The sequence below is a fragment of the Micropterus dolomieu genome, linkage group LG05 (assembly GCF_021292245.1).
Source record: "Micropterus dolomieu isolate WLL.071019.BEF.003 ecotype Adirondacks linkage group LG05, ASM2129224v1, whole genome shotgun sequence".
Taxonomy (NCBI): Eukaryota; Metazoa; Chordata; class Actinopteri; order Centrarchiformes; family Centrarchidae; genus Micropterus; species Micropterus dolomieu.
The window spans coordinates 21,573,324-21,589,950 of record NC_060154.1 but is presented as its reverse complement, the minus strand read 5'-3'; the positions used below and the strand labels follow the sequence as shown (position 1 = coordinate 21,589,950).

The 16,627-nt window shown below is 39.5% G+C and overlaps 2 protein-coding genes across 6 annotated transcripts in view; both read right to left on the bottom strand.

Annotated features, from left to right (window-relative positions):
- Positions 1-16,627, bottom strand: part of LOC123970943 (cytochrome b-c1 complex subunit 10-like) — an 82,100-nt gene that overhangs the window by 42,710 nt on the left and 22,763 nt on the right. The gene's annotated exons all lie outside the window — the stretch shown is intronic.
- Positions 2,581-16,627, bottom strand: part of LOC123970940 (uncharacterized serine-rich protein C215.13-like) — a 23,671-nt gene continuing 9,624 nt past the window's right edge. Inside the window, exons 1-14 of one of the 4 annotated variants that reach the window (XM_046049367.1) lie at positions 7,542-7,656; positions 6,993-7,185; positions 6,710-6,858; positions 6,465-6,556; positions 5,811-6,342; positions 5,675-5,728; positions 5,499-5,561; positions 5,170-5,253; positions 4,880-4,971; positions 4,724-4,782; positions 4,078-4,248; positions 3,937-3,980; positions 3,703-3,829; positions 2,581-3,244 (exon numbers count right to left, since the gene is read on the bottom strand). In XM_046049367.1, the coding sequence (XP_045905323.1) occupies positions 3,713-3,829; positions 3,937-3,980; positions 4,078-4,248; positions 4,724-4,782; positions 4,880-4,971; positions 5,170-5,253; positions 5,499-5,561; positions 5,675-5,728; positions 5,811-6,342; positions 6,465-6,556; positions 6,710-6,858; positions 6,993-7,185; positions 7,542-7,562 (1,671 nt within the window). In that variant the 5' untranslated portion in view covers positions 7,563-7,656 and the 3' untranslated portion in view covers positions 2,581-3,244; positions 3,703-3,712. Of the gene's footprint in view, positions 3,830-3,936; positions 3,981-4,077; positions 4,249-4,723; positions 4,783-4,879; positions 4,972-5,169; positions 5,254-5,498; positions 5,562-5,674; positions 5,729-5,810; positions 6,343-6,464; positions 6,557-6,709; positions 6,859-6,992; positions 7,186-7,541; positions 7,657-16,627 lie in introns of those variants that run through there. The other 3 variants (XM_046049366.1, XM_046049368.1, XM_046049369.1) reach the window with 3 other exon arrangements.

Sequence of the window (16,627 nt, the reverse complement as noted above, 5' to 3'; positions counted from 1 at the left end):
TGGTCTCTCGCCTTGTTATATTTCTGACCTTTTAGTCCCATACGCACCAGCACGTACCTTGAGATCCTCGGGCAGAGGTCTGTTGTCTGTTCCAGAGTCTCGACTGAAAACTAAAGGGGACAGAGCGTTTGCTGTCAGGGCCCCGAGGCTCTGGAACAGCCTGCCCGAGGAAATCAGGTCAGCTGAGTCAGTGAACTCTTTTAATTCCCTTCCTAAAACATACTTTTATAGGAGAGCCTTTCCCGATCTTATTTGACTTTATTTTATCCCTTTTATTTTATTGTATTTTACTAATTTTATATTTATCTGTATTTTAGTCTTTTCAATGTTTTCATGCTTTTATCTTGTATTGTTTTTTGTATTATTGTCTCTTGGGTATTATTGTCTTTACACTTGTTAAAGCACTTTGTAACTTGTTTTTGAAAAGTGCTCTACAAATAAGGATTATTATTATTATTATAAAGTAAGTAGTAAAAGGAAATTTTATTTAGCTCAAGAGATTAAGGTTATCACTTAACACCAAAAAATCTCTAAGAATCTGGAAATAGAGAATGTTCAACATCATTGAAAAAGAATGAAAACAAATTGCTTATCAAAATTGTTGCTGGTTAATTATCTGATCAAGCAGTCAATTACTTAGTCTATTCAGCTTTATGCAAGCTCTGCCTTATTTTGTGTCAAATGTAGAAATGACGGAAGATGTTGTGAGAAGATGATACTAATAAAGAGAACTTTAATTATGATAATGGAGTATTTTTCAGGACTATCTGAAAATGGGCATTTTGTAAATTTTATTAGCAGTAATTTTGTTGAGTGAGTTTAGTATTTGAGTCTAGCAAAATACTTTTTTTTTTTTTGAGTAGATTTCCCTCAGAGTGTAAGTTCTGTACAATAAATTAAATGTTTTTAAAAAATGTATTTATGTATATTTATATTTAAGTTACGGTTTATTCAAATATTATTACCACTACTTAAAAAGTTTGAGGTAATCAGTTTCCACAAATATTTTGAGTATTCTGAACTTATTTGGGTTTACAGTGTAGCATTTATTACAAAAATTATTTTACTATAATCTATTTTTGATAGCTGTATATGTATGTTTGATATGAAAAGGTTTATTCTTTGCACCTGTTGTCAAAAAAACACGGACATATACACTCACCAACCTTGCTTGTACTGCGTTGGACCCCCTTTTACCTTCAGAACTGCCTTAACACTTCGTGGCATACTTTCAACAAGGTGTTCATAATGACATGATAGCATCACGCAGTTGCTGCCGATTTGTCAGCTGCACATCCATAATGCAAATCTCCCGTTCCGTCACATCCCAGAGGTGCTCTATTGGCTTGAGATCTGGTGACTGTAGAGGCCGTTGGAGTACAGTGAACTCACTGTACTGTTCAAGAAACCAGTTTGAGATGATTTGAGCTTTGTGACATGGTGCATTATCCTGCTGGAAGTGGCCATCAGAAGATGGGTACACTGTGGTCATAAAAGGATGGAGAAGGTCAGCAACAATACTCAGGTAGGCTGTCGCGTTTAAACGATGCTCAGTTGATACTAAGAGGCCCAAAGTGTGTCAAGAAAATATCCCCACATCATTACACCACCTAGTGATGGTTGTGGGTGAAAATCCCAGTAGATCAGCTGTTTCTGAAATACTCAGACCAGCCCATCTGGCACCAACAACCATGCCACGTTCAAAGTCACTTCATTCCCCTTTCTTCCTCATTCTGATGCTCTGTTTAAACTTCAGCAAGTTGTCTTGACTACGTCTACATGCCTTAATTCACTGAGCTGCTGCCATGTGATTGGCAGATTATCTATTTGTGCTAACAAGCAACTGAACAGGTGTACCTAATAAAGTGGCCTGTGAGTGTACTTACAATGTTGTGAACTTAAAAACATACAATTTGTAAAAGTATTTAGACTAAGTATTAGGCAAAATGAGTCTTAAAACACTCGTGGAGAACAAGGTTTCTAACAGATTTTACTAATTTGTGCAAAAGTAAATTTCAAAATAGTGTTTTGTGATACTGCTCATTCCTCTTCTGGCATCTCTCTGAAATAAATTCTGTTTTGCCCACATGAATAACTAGGCTACATTTTCAATAAAGATTATTTTGACTTAACGGCTCTTGGACCTTTCTACATGTAACATAGCCCAGAATATAAACCTGCTTTTTGTTAATAAGTAATGTTAAAGTGATAATGAAGGTGCCACAACATCTTATGTGTATAGTATCTATCTTGGAAACTAGGAATTTACAACTGTACAACAGGGGGAGTTCAATTATTTACTAAGCGGTTAAGAGGTATGTACCAGTACTAAAGACAATTAACTATTTATGCATTAAAATTATGGAGCCGTAGAGTTCAACTGAGTGATCTTGTTAACAGACACTGTATATTTGTCTACATAAATTATCTAAATCTAACTGTAAAATGTTTCCTGTGATTCTGTTGACAAGGAGCATCAAAGTGAAAATGAGTAAGAGGCTGCAACATTGTCAGTGTTGTGATAAGAAACGAGGAAATTACAGAAGGCTAAGTCAGTAGTAGAAGGTTTATTAACTGAACATGGACACAGCTGAAGTTTGCTTCCTTCAAAAAGACCATAAAAATGAATCATCATGTATAAATCACAACTTCCTGGTGACGCTAACATAACTAGATTTTAAAATGTCCAAATGTTTGAATGTAAAATATATTAATACTGGTTTACATAACTGTAATTTACACATAATTCAGGTTCAACGATTCACATGGGTTTGACTTGTACTTGGGAATTTCTCTTATTGTACTCAAAACATTGTAACACAAAACACAGATTGGTTTTACTGTGTAGATTTGCAAGTAAGGTCATATATGGTGAGTCCTTGTATTGAAACTTTGTATGTTGAAAGCAAAAACAGACAATGAATTTCAATTAAGTTGAATGGCATCATGCACTTACATAAAAAAGCTGTTTATAGTACTGGACACATTCTGATATAATTATATTCAGACAACTTATGGTAAAACTTGATATCTTTTCAAAATGAAGTTAATTATCTCTCTCAATTCATATCGATCACTATGACACATTATTTTCATCCTTACACACTGAACTCTGAGCATTTCCATGACCTCAGATACTCCTGGCATAAGCACTAACAGGCTGAGTCATGAGGTCAGCAGACTGACACACATTTTATGACCCATTTATGTGCTGAAGTTTTATCTCATTGGCCTTCCTTTAGCCCTAAAACACAAGGGGACATTTATGTCTTGAGTGAGTTCTCCACATTTTATAACATCTATGTTTATGAATTCAATACTTCAGCTAGTCTATATGAAGTATAGCAAGGCTTGTTTTTTATAAGATAAGCACATTCCACACATTACTCATGAGGACATGATCACAACATTAAAAACATTCCCCAACTGATGATGACGACTGGTATGTCTGGCACAAGGTGATACATACAGTAATTATAGGCAAGTGGATCTTTAGCAAATATTTGCAGTTTCACCTTGTTGACAGGCTTAACTCTCAGAAGATGTTATATGACCTAACAATTAAACTTCCTTGGAAAATGAACAACCCATTTTATGATATGTAATATGTTAATAACAACACTATCTAGTTTGTTTAGTCTAACTATTAGGTTGTACTGGTATCATATGTACAAAACTGTGAATCACATGCAAGCAAAGTACCAAAACAGGCCTATTTTTCCAGACACCCAAATATCCCAGCAATGACAGCTGCAGCGAAGAACATGTTTCCAATGACGAGGATTACTGAGACAGCGGTGACAATCACATTGGCTGCACTGAGCGTCTTCTGAAATTCAGAGGTTCAGCGGAAAACGTGAAAAACATTTTTACTGTGATGTCGCACATGACAAAACAAGATGTTAGCAGAACATGTCACAATGTGGACAGGCTCACCTTTCTTCTTTGTTGCCTCCATCCCTCGCCTGTTTTTAAACTCCCTGTAACAGAAAATACTGACTGATATCATTTTGTTCTTCATAAGAATCCTTAGCCTACTGTATTTTGTGCATAGTAACAGTAGTACAAGCTATTCACCTATTTTGCTTCCCCCCAGTATTGCTTTTCCGTGAGCAGTGAATACGAAAACCCAAATTACAAACAGCAAAATCCACGCTGTGTAAGCAACCATCACTTTCAGAAGCCAAGACTCTGTCCTGTTCTTACTGCAACTGTCAGTCTTGATAACACCAGTAAAGATCACGGCAACTGTGTGTAAAACAAGTTTGGAAATTAAAACCAGAGCAATAAACAGGCAATGGCAACATTGGTTAGTTTGTCTCTGTCTTAAAGCAGTAGTTCAAAATTTTGGGAAATCTAAGGACACAATGCTTTCCTACAATCTGGGGTCTGCATACACATTCCTCACATGTGCGATCGACCTCCTGACAGTAAGAAGAAGTAGTTTGTTGTAAAAGACAAAAATAGACAATGGTGTTTGTAACCAATTGATAAAATGGGATTAAGGATGGTGAATACAGTACAAGTCCATGAGGTCACACTTTCTTTTAACACGTTAGCAGATGACAACATGAATGGCCTTAACTCTCAAAAAAAAAATGTATTTCTTCAGGCCTATGTATTTCCTTGAATGTTGAAACAATTGCTTTAAAAAGTCTTCAGACAGAGCAAAATAAATACCAGAAAGTTTACAAGTATCAGGTAAAAATCAGGTATAACTTACTTGTAAAAATCATATGGATGATAGAGCACACTTTGACAGCAAGGTCACAGATCTCCTTTCTTGAATAGAACAAAAGAGAAACAAAAACCACTGTGCACAGTGTTGACATAAGGGTCAAGTCAAAAATTCAGGCAGAAGAAGAGGAGTTGAACTTACAGCTCATGACTGGGTCCAATTGGCAGACTTAGGATTACCAGCTCTATCAAATCAATCAATATCATCACACACACAAGAGCAACGAGAGTGACCTGAACATACACAGACACAGACACACACACACACACACACACACACACACACACACACACACAGAGAAGGAGACACACATACAGACATATACACAAACATTAAAAATAACCTTAGAACAATTCAGAAATTTGGAAATCCATAGAGAGAAGTGTTCTCTGAAAGTATGAGAAGTGAAGTCACTAGTTATTATTACTCACTTCAGAGGAATCACACACACAATACAAGATTGCTGCCGATATTTCAACTGCGGTGCAAAGCAAACAACAGGATATCTGTGTCCCCTACAAAAGAAATAAAATGCAATTTCAATTATGCTGTTGAATAATTCATTTAGTGTTTGTTTTTCAAGGCACAGATACAGAAACACTGGACTGAGCCTGCAAATGCCATTTAGCATTTATAGCCTATGCTGATTTGCAGTGTAAAATCTTTTTTGTAAAATTACTTTTCAAATTCACGGGAAATAGGATGAGTAGATCTAGAAACAGTTACTGTGACAGCACAAGCCCTCCAACTCATGCGTTACCTTAATTAGACGATGAAGGAAGGGGCTGCTGGTGAGGGTGGTTGCGATTATGTTAGGTAGTTCCTGAAGAGACATTCATATTCTAGTATAATTATTTTTGATAATTAGTGTTTAGCCAAGTTACAGCTTTAGTAGGAATACTGTGTAACAGTGACATGAGTTTATAAATACCATACCAGTTTCAGTCCCTCAAATAAAGCGTCAAAGGTCATCAGCCAGGTGGCTTCTCCCTGAAGACAAAACAATGATGAGCTGTGTAAATGAAACTGTTGAATTTTATATATTCATGGATAGATTTCTGATCAAATCCACCTTTCTTTTGCTCCCAGTGTTGTTCGGTGTCTTCGTAGTACCGATTGTACTACTTGTTGTAGTACTTGCCTCTGTAGTACTTGGCTGATTACTCATAGTACTTGTCTCTGTAGTACTTGGCTGATTACTCATAGTACTTGTCTCTGTAGTACTTGTAGTACTTGGCTGATTACTTGTTGTAGTACTTGTCTCTGTAGTACTTGGCTGATTACTCGTTGTAGTACTTGTCTCTGTAGTACTTGGCTGATTACTCGTTGTAGTACTTGTCTCTGTAGTACTTGTTGTAGTACTTGGCTGATTACTTGTCGTAGTACTTGTCTCTGTAGTACTTGTTGTAGTACTTGGCTGATTACTCGTTGTAGTACTTGGCTTTGTAGTACTTGCTGGAGTACTTCGCTGAGTACTTGTAGTAATACTTGGCTGAGTACTCATTGTGGTACTTGGCTTTGTAGTACTTCGTGGTGGTGGCGGTGAAGTGACATTCACATCCACTCGTTCCCAGAATATATTAAAAGACTCAACAAATGTGGCTCTGAAATATATCAGACACTGATGTTAAAGTAAATCTGTTTGCTCCACAGTGGAATATTAAATAAAACTGTAAAAGTTCAGTTTTATTCTTGACTTTTAGAGGTCATCAAAGTGTACAAATACCTAAAAGTGATGTCTAGCTCTTCTGCCGGAGCTGTCCAGTTAACTTGAATTAAAGTCTTTCTTTGATTGTTTTTTTGACTCACAGCTGAGCCCTGAGGAGAGTGATAAAAGACTTTGACCTTGAATTTCCACTCAAGTTCATTTAAATGTGTTAATTAAAATGGATGTAGAAAATATGAATATTCAATTTAACATTTCAATGCATTTACTAACTCTAATAATGACGACATGGGTTGGTTACTTACTACTATATCACCACACGTCAGGAGTTGAGAATTTCTAGCGTCAAGCAAGATAAATTTTCCAACAGGCCGGCCATCGTCCACCATGCTTTTGTTTCGAGCCTCCAACATAAATCCCCTGAACTGTGTGGATGACTTGCTCTTGAGAAAAACTGGAAAATGGTTCGGAGATTTATCAGGACGCAGGTGGAGAAAATGGAGACAGTGATAATCTTGCGCTTAGTGAATGACCACTGCAACAAAGATTCATAGTGACAAATAAGCCTTCATCCAAAAGTCTCTGTACCTGTAATAGGTTCTCCCTTTTTACCATGTTCGTAACGGACCTCAAAGGGCGGTTGAGTGTTCTGAGGAGCAAGAACTTCCCCTCTATTTTTATGCATAGGTGACATTGTATGACATACTTCCGGGAAGTAACCGCTTGCATAACCGCACACTTTTGTGATGATGCTTAGGCCAACCAACGTCCACAGCCACATCTGTAAAACAAGTGCGCAAAGCCATCTGTAAATGCGATAAACCCGATATGAACATGTCTTTTTTTTTCAGCCTTCTTCCTAAACATGCAGTCGCTGAGGATTGACTGGAAAACTTTCACATTGATAGTATGCTGATGAATTGATACCACAAGTATCAGTTTAGTTTCATACTGTAAATATTCAGAAACATTTTTCAATTGTTAGGCCTACAGCTTGTTGCACCAGTACCTCAGCTTTAAATGACATAGCGATTAAGTTAAGCTTTAAAGCTGTAACACTTTCAATTTGATTTATGGCATTTTAAGCCCTCAGTGGAAAATAATTAAATATCTGATGATAGTAACTTTTTCTCTTACCTTAAAATAAAGTATTTCCATGAAACCATAAGATTAAAAAAATTGCATCTCTTTAAGAAAAATATAAGAAACCTTAGGAATGTCTTCGCAGAAAGGGATTTTCCTTCCACGAGAGTAAGGCATGTAGTGTGTGCCAGAGAGCAGTGCAACAACTCAGCAGACCAAATGAGGAAGTTTTAGGGCAATCAAAGTTCACTGCTGAACCCGCCCATATGCACAGCTAAAATGATCAACAAAATACAGTTTCCCTTTACCTCTGATTAGATCTGTGTAATGTTTAGCCCCATGGGGGAAGGAGGAGACATGGACTCAGGAGTTCTTCACCTGGTGCTTCAATTTATTTCTTCACCAGATACATGGAAAGTGCAGTTGTGCAAGTGTGAATTATTGCAAAAATATATCTAAAATTAACAAAAAAAACCAAGGAAACTAAGTATAAACTATTCAAATTATCATTACAAACTGATAATAAAGACCACAATAAAAAAAAACCTATAGCAGGCCCTGACTATTGGGCTCTAGCACGTGCCCTTCCAGGCCAAAGCTGTTCTGCCGAGAAGAGCCTCTGCTAGTGATGGCAGTGCGACACTGAAGCTTCGATACACGCTTCAAACCCCCGGACTGCGATCCTATTGAACCACTGCTTCAAAGCTTGCTTTGGTGTGAAAAAAAAAAAAATTCACGTGACATGTGACGTCCGAAGCAGCAACTGCTTCACTTACTGAATGAATCACTGACTGGTTCGCGGTCTAGTCACGTGATTCACTGGCACTGCCTCGATCGTCTCGAAAGTGAGTGTTGTGCACCCCATCTAAACACATTCACCCCCTGTCATAGTTACACACACACATCCAACCTGTGCCATATTTCTCAGCACTCTCTCCTCAATAACAAAATTCATGTATTCATCAATCTTTGTTTAAACATAATGTTCAGTCTTAGTGTGTATCAAAGAATTTTCAAAGTAAATATACTTTAAATCCAAGGGTGATTAAAGCAGAGATTCTTTATAACTAATGGTCTTTACTACGAAAGTAAAGTAGTTTCTCCAGAAGCCCCTCCCACAAGACAAACCAAAGTTAATTGAAAATCAATTAAACAATATTATGTTACCTCAACAGTCCAAAACATTTCTGGCTACATCAATACACAATATATCAACTATAAAACCAGAAATGAAATACTACATACTGAACAAAGCTTCTCAAAACAGCAACTTAAGGTACTCTAGTACACCCCTCTGTACTGGCTCACACTTGGACTATTCCAGGTCTTTCCCCTTATAAATTACTCCACACTCCATTACTTCTTGTTTGCCACTTCGACCCAGATCCCTGCTTGAGGATGAGAACAGGTGAATGAAACATACAAACATTTGGATGACCTTGGGTAAATCCAATAAGCTAAAATAAATGACTTGAAATGAACTGTGTATGTGCAGTATTTATCTAATCATGATTTCAACTCTTTCGACTAGTACTTAAATGAACTGAAATGACATGAAATGACAAGCCATGTGTCCATTGATGCTAGCCCACATGCTAAGGTAATGCTATGCTAATGCTCAGCTAAGGTTAGCTTAGCATGCTAAGACCAATGTTACCGCTGGCTTAAATGAAGGCATGGGGTAGCCCCATGACATTTCACATTCCTCCCTCTGAAGACGACCCCTGTGGCGTCCTAGAATGGTAATCAGCTGTGCAGTTCTCTCTCCCTTTCCTGTAGAGAACATCAAAGTCAAAAGGCTGTATGGTGAGAAACCGTGTTATCCTGGAATTGGTCTCTTATTCTGGAGCCATGTCCATGCCCGGTGGTCTGTCTCTAGAATGAATTTCCATCCCAGTAGGTAATAGCGACGAGAGTCCAACGCCTACTTAATGGCATTCTCCACAAAACGCCTATACCAACCCACCAAGCCCAGAACTGACATGACTTGTGACTTAGTTCTAGGTCTTTCGGCTGACAAGATAGCATCTACCTTGCCAACTTGAGGTCTGATCACTCCCTTCAGATTAGACAGGTGATCCTCCCAGCTGGAACTATAGACCACCACATCATCTAAGTAGACCACCGCATAGCCCTCTGTGCCCTTCAGCAACCTGTCCATCTTCTGAAATGTTGCAGGGGCCCCATGCAGGCCAAAGGGGAGCACTGTGAACTGGAAGTGTCCAAAAGGGGTTTTGAATGCTGTCACCTCCTTGCGTTCTTTGGTGAGTGGGATCTGCCAGTATCCCTTACATAGGTCCAGTGTACTGATGAAGTTGGCACTGCCTAGTCTCTCAATGAGATCATCAACCCTGGGCATGTGGTATAGGTCCAACCTACTAACACCATTGACTCGTCCAAACAGAATCTTAATGTTGTATCTTTCTTTGGCACCAGAATTATTGGGCTGCTCCATTCACTGACAGAAGGCTCTATCACTCCTATCTCCCTCATCATGTCCAGCTCTTTTTTCAAAACTGGCAAAAGACACTCTGGGACTCTGTACACTGGTTGATGGAGAGGGGTTGGGTCCTTTAAAGCGATATGATGGAATACCACCTCTGTTCTTCCAGGTGTCTGTAGAAAAAGGTTGAGAGGCAAGATGTCAAGCAGCTCCTTTCTCCTCCCATCTGACAGGTGAGTGAGATCCAGTTGCTTCTCCTCTTCAGTAGGTAGATATTGTTCCACCAAATCCTCCTCTTCATCCACAGCTCAAACAAAGAGAGAATGGGGTACAGATGCCTCTGGAACTGACATGGGGACCCATTTCTTCAGCATATTAATATGAAAAGTGGTTGTTTCCGTTCTGGCATGAAAATCTGGTAAGTCACCTCACCCATCTTCTGCTTGACCTCACAAGGGCCTTGCCATTTTGCCAGTAATTTATTTTCTGATGTTGGCAAAAGTAACAATACCCGTTCACCCACTGCCAAGCTCCTTTTTCTGGCTTCACGATCATACCATTGTTTCTGTTTAGCCTGGGATTTCAGTAGATTGTCACGAGCCATGGATGTGATTTTCCCGCATCTTTAGGACAAAAGAGATAATGTTCGTAGTCTCTGGTGGATCAGACTCCTCCCCCATTTCACGCAGAACATCCAGAGGACCTCTGACCTGATGACCATAGATGAGCTCAAAGGGGAAAAATCCTGTTGAACTCTGGGGAACTTCACGGAAAGCAAAAAGCAAAAATAGGAGCCACTTATCCCAGTCCTTTCCTGTGTCTGACAAACGTTTTAAGCATACTAATCAAAGTTTTGTTGAATCGCTCAAACAGTCCATCAGTCTGAGGGTGGTAAGGGGTGCTTCTCACTCTCTTAATACCCAACAGCTGATAGACTTGAGAAAGTGTGCGGCTCATGAAATTTGGACCTTGATCAGTCAGAACTTCTCTGTGGATTCCTAACTTAAGCAAAGCTGTAGCTACCTGTTTAGCTGTTACTTCTCTTAAGGGGTAGGCTTCAGGATATCTAGTAGCATAATCACAAATGACTAAAATAAACTTGTTGCCTGTCTGACTCCTTTTTACAGGACCAACAATATCTACACCTATTCTCTCAAAGGGAGTAGAAATGACAGGGATTGGAATGAGGGGTGCAGGAGCTGTATGTTTTCCTGCAGTGAGCTGACACTCTGGGCATGTTTTACAGTAGTTATGAACCTGGGTATACATTCCTGGCCAGTAAAAGCTCTTACTTATTCGCATGAAAGTCTTCATGAAGTCCAAATGACCAGCCCACGGAACAGTATTGACCTACCCTGAGCACCTCAGCCCTCGATACCTCAGGAAGACTGTAGCACTCTTGAATCTGATTCAACCTCTGGATCAACTAACACCGGTAAAGGTGAGTGTTCCTTTGCCTTAGACCTAGTGATAACTCCACACAACTTCCCCCTCCACTCTTGAATTAAGTCCAAAAGAATGGGACAAGCTGTTCCTAATAACACAGGATATGGCAACTCTGGAGTTACCCCTACTTTGATGAGGTAAGGTTGGTTGTGTACTTCTAAATAAACCTCTGCTGTGGGCACCTCAGAAGTGTGGCCATGAACACAAACAACTGGTTCTGTCTCCTCTATATTCCATAGCTCTTGGCTTCCACACAAACTTGGGCTGGACAAGAGATCGAGTACAACCTGCGTTTAGCAATGCAGTTAGGGGGTCTACCATTTACCAGGACTGTAAAAGTTAGCTAATCAGATGACTCTGGGAAAGGTGCAACCCTAGGCCTTGGACCATAACACAGGTTTGTAGCTTTGGACTTTTTAACTGGACAAAAGGGGCGTGTGTGGCCTGCCTCACCACAGCTGTGACACACTACCTCTGCTTTGCGACCTGACCAAACCCTTTGGTTAGTCTGATCTACATGTGAAGGTTTTCTACAGCTGGCCTGACCCTGTGTATGGCTACTTGAACCACCCGCTTTCAAAAACCCCTCAGACTTACCCCCTTGGAGTCTGCATTGTCCGGCATAGCGGTAAGATCCCGCTCCCTTGTGAGCAGACACATAGGCAACCACCAGTTTAGCAGCCATTGCAGTAGTAGTCGGATCATGCTCCTTGACCAGGTTTTCGCTTCTGGATAAAGCACCTTCAAATACTGCTCCAGGACCATTTCCTGTCTACCATCTTCATCATTTCCTCTTTACTGCAGGTGTCGTACTGGACCCATTTGCAAAAAGAGTCTTTGAGTCGAGTACACAGTTCTTGGGGGGGACTCCTCAGCCGGTGTGTCATAAGAGCGGAATCATTGACAGTAAGTTTCTTTGATTTGATACTTTTGCAGCACTGCAGCTTTCAACAAGCCATATTTCGTTGTATCTGCTGGATTCATTGCCACAAAAGGCCCCTCTGGCCTTTCCAGTCAAAAGTGGGATCAGACATATGGCCCACTCTTGCTGTGGCCAGTTGTAGACCTCAGCCAACCTCTCAAAAGTAGTGATGAAATGTTCAATGTCATCAAAGTCTTCAAGTTGTTGCAGCTTAGGCTCTTCTTTTAGTGCCCCAGCTATTTGTGTTGGTTGTTGGCCACCCCTGGCAGCCTCAAGGTCCTACTGAAGTTGTGTGACTTGATTCAGCACACTGTATTTCTGTTCCTGTTTTGCAGCTTCCTTTTCTTGTCTTTTATCTCTGTCCTTTGGGGTAGCCCTGGTATGGGGTAGCCCCATGACAATCTGTATCTCAGAATATTCTCATAGTTTGTCAGTTTCCCAACAGCATATGCAGGTTGCTTTATTATTACAGTCTAGTACAATAAACACAGAAGAGTTTCTTTATGTATATCAAATAAAAAAAATCAAAAAAAAAAATCAATCTGTAATAACACAGAAGTGCTGTTTGCGTCTTCCCTTGGTAAGTGATGTAAAATATGTATGAGCTCTTGGTTAAAATACCTATTTGACTAACTGCATGAGTCTGCAATTTGACTTGAGTCTATTTAGATAACTATTTAGATAAAATGAATAGGCCATGCAAGAAAATGTATTAGACAATTTTGAGATCGGTAATAGGAGACAGACAAGTTTAAACAATTCCACGAAATCAGTCCAGTTGGCCAGTATGAACTAAGCTTGACCAGGCTAAAGGCCGCACTTGCAAACCTCACAAAGACTGTGAGTCTATATCACTGTCTAATCACTTAGTTTGAGGTTCCCCTATGATCAGTGTTGGGCATTAACGTACTGTGATACTATTAGGCTACTTTTCCCAATAACTAATAGTGTAACGGATCGCTTTTCCAAAACAGTAATATTATTACAGTTACTAATCCAAATAAGGCTGCCTTACTGCATTACTGAATACCAGGGGCGGTTTGTTCATTAGGGCGATCGGGTGACGCACCACCAAACAGAAAGACAGGATTTTTCTCTCACTTTCTACCACACTGTTAGTTAGCTGTGACTGTTTGACAGTTTGCCTCTGAATATTGCTGTCCAATCAGCGTCAAGTCATGTTCCATGGTGTCCCGACCATTTAAGGCGATTCCAGGCTGGTTGTAAATCAGATTGCCCTCATAGACTTTCATGTAAAGGCGGTTTTTCCGAGCTGCGGGCGCTGCAATGCAATTCCGGGAGGTTCTGGGAGGGCTTGCACTTATGAGTTTACGTCACGCGCCCAGCAGGAGAGCTACGCTTCTGCCACCTGAAAACGACTCCTCAGTCCACCAGCTTGTTGCTCTCATTACGATCAGCTGCTGTACAAAACGTACGTTTATCATGATAATTCAACCGTAGTGTTGTGTCAGGAAAAGCAGTGACTTTAACAGCGGTGAGTAAGACATAGTATAAATAATATATGTAAATTGTTATGCTATGAGGAGAGGAAAAGTCCGCTAGCCCCTAGGCTAATTTTTGCTGTGTAAATGCCATAGGCTAAGCTATTAACTGTGACTTAAAAAATCCATGATCGTTATTAAGCTGAATTTTATGCTTACGTTAAATGTGATTTTTCTTAAGCCATGTTTTATGTGTGGTATAGTGGAGTCAATTGAAAGTTAACTTTATTGCACTTAACCAATAACATTTATTTTGTGTTTTTTTTCTTTTATTGCCAGAAACCACAGAAGAAAGAGGAAGTAGCAAGAATTGGCCACCGTTGGCATTTTGTCAAAGGAGGTTAAAAAGAAGTAGCAAATCAACACGGAAAATAAAACAACAACAATAGAATATACCTTTTATATTTCCTCTTACATGCCTTCTTGTTTCTTGTTACAGAGGAATGAACAGAGAACAGCGTACAGGGCCGGGGGGGGGGGGGGGGGGGGGGGGGGGCTGGAGCCAATCCCGGCTGACATCAGGCGAAAGGCGGGGTATAGCCTTGACAGGTCGCCAGTCCATCGCAGGGCCAGACAAACCACTCACATCCACACCTAAGGTGGACAGCATTGACACTGAGCTGGGGCGACGGTGCAGTGGATAACACTGCACTGTCAACACACAGATGAGTAGGTCTGACTTAGTTCTACAAAACCCACAGTACATATTTATTTTGTCATGTTTTTTAACATTTTGTATGTTGGTCATATGTAAAATGTTTTAGCAAGCAGGTTTCAGGGTTGTCACACTAAGAAAATAAAACCATTCCCCAACCAGAACCTCAACACCAAAGATATGTGGCAGGCGATCAAAAACATCACAGGCAGGGTGCAAATTATACAGTGACAACCGGGAAGAAAAACCAGTACAGCGCATGGGCGTGCTTCAGTGAACTAAAATCTTACAATGCTTATTTAACTAATGTCTGCAGTCTGTAGATTATCAAATTCATTACAACAGTTCATGGGTGCCCCATACCACACAACAATTTTTGTAGTCAGAGGTCGCAAGTATTCTAGAGCAAAACTGCCAGAAAGTCAGACCTGCAAACACACAGCAGACCATCATTTCTGCTCGATCACAGACCCATACAACGCTTAACCAGAACCAAAGACACTATCCTAAAATACAGGTTGCATTATCATCTCTAATTCCTAAATCTTTTCATTTTAAGTTTAAAGTTTCAACTTACTCTTTTGTTAGCATGTATCTCCTTTCCTCTTGCTCATATTGACTTTGAATGTAATCTGCATCCAGTAAAGCAGTTGTCATATACTGTTGGGGAGGTGGGAATTTTTGGGAATTCCAAAATTAAAACAAATGCCATGTTTATTGTGAAAGGACTCACAAAAGACTTAAATGAAATAAACACTATATTGATGTTATAATGTATCTCTACAATAACTAATCCCCAATTTCACTACCTATGCCTAAGCACAAGCACCAGTATTAGCTGACAATTACATAAAATATTAAATGATATAGTGGTAATGCAATTATAGGGTTGCCACCTGTCCCATAAAATACAGAACTGTCCTGTATTTGAGAACTAAATAGCGCATACCGTTTTAAATTAATACGGGACGCAGTTTGTCCCACATTTCCGAGTTGTCTTTAATGCAGCATCCCATGCAAATCATTCCACTCTGTGAAGACTTCTCCTTTTCTACCTCTGATTGGGTAATACTCGCTGGCATTGTTGGTTTGATTAATACCGTCACATTCAGGGCAGGAGTCGAGTTGAAATAGTGGCCCGTGTAATGACTTAATAAAACATACTAGGACTAATTTTCTGATTGATTACTCTGGATTTCATATGCTGCCTGTTTTGTGAAGAAATATTGTTACAATGTAAATGACTCATGTCTAAATTATGGTATGATTTGTTTTTTTAAGGTTGAGGTATACAGTCAGACACATTTAATAAGAGAGAGAGATATAGGCTATTTAATACACATTTATCAAAATATAGTGCCTATGTGAAGAATACATAACACAACAATGTGTAATGCTAAACCAATCTATAGAATTGCATCCTTCAATACTATATAACAATAGGCTAAATAAAAACTGATAAAATATGTAATTTTATTTTGCCTACTAACCAATTATAAAAATAGTGATAGAGGACAAGAACAGGTGCTCTGTGGAGCTCATGAGGAAGCTTTTTATCACTCAACTTTGAGCAGTCCTGTTTATAGTTTTACTGTAGCTGTTTGAAAGACAAACACGAACACTGTAGCCTTCTTCTGACAATAAAACATTTATAAAAGGAAGTAGGCCTAGCATGTTCCAATAATGCCAACCCGGTCTCACTCCCAAGTCGTCACATATGGACGCTTGGTCAAGAGCCATAATCGTCAGTTTGTGACGCACTAGGGATCCCTTTGACGTCATAGTTCGACGTATTGAGGGAAGCCCTGTTGTGTCAGTTTTTGATGGTAAAGGCAAGTATGATATTTAAGAGAAAAGACGAAGTAAGGAGGTGATTGGGGTGGATAGAGGGCCAGAACCCGGACCTTGAAGCAGGAGAACAGGGTTTGTGTCCCGTGCGAAACAAAACATTAAATGTTTTTATTTAGGCGAGTGAGGTAAATTGACACTAACGTTAGTTAACTTAAGTCTTAATTGACATACATATTACTATTTTAACCCAAACCATGATCTTTTCCTAACCTTAACCAAGTAGTTTTGTTGCCTAAACCCAACCAAGTACTTTCTGTGCCTAAACCTAACGAAACTGCAACGTTTCACGACTTTAATTATGCGCGTTTCAACATGGCAATG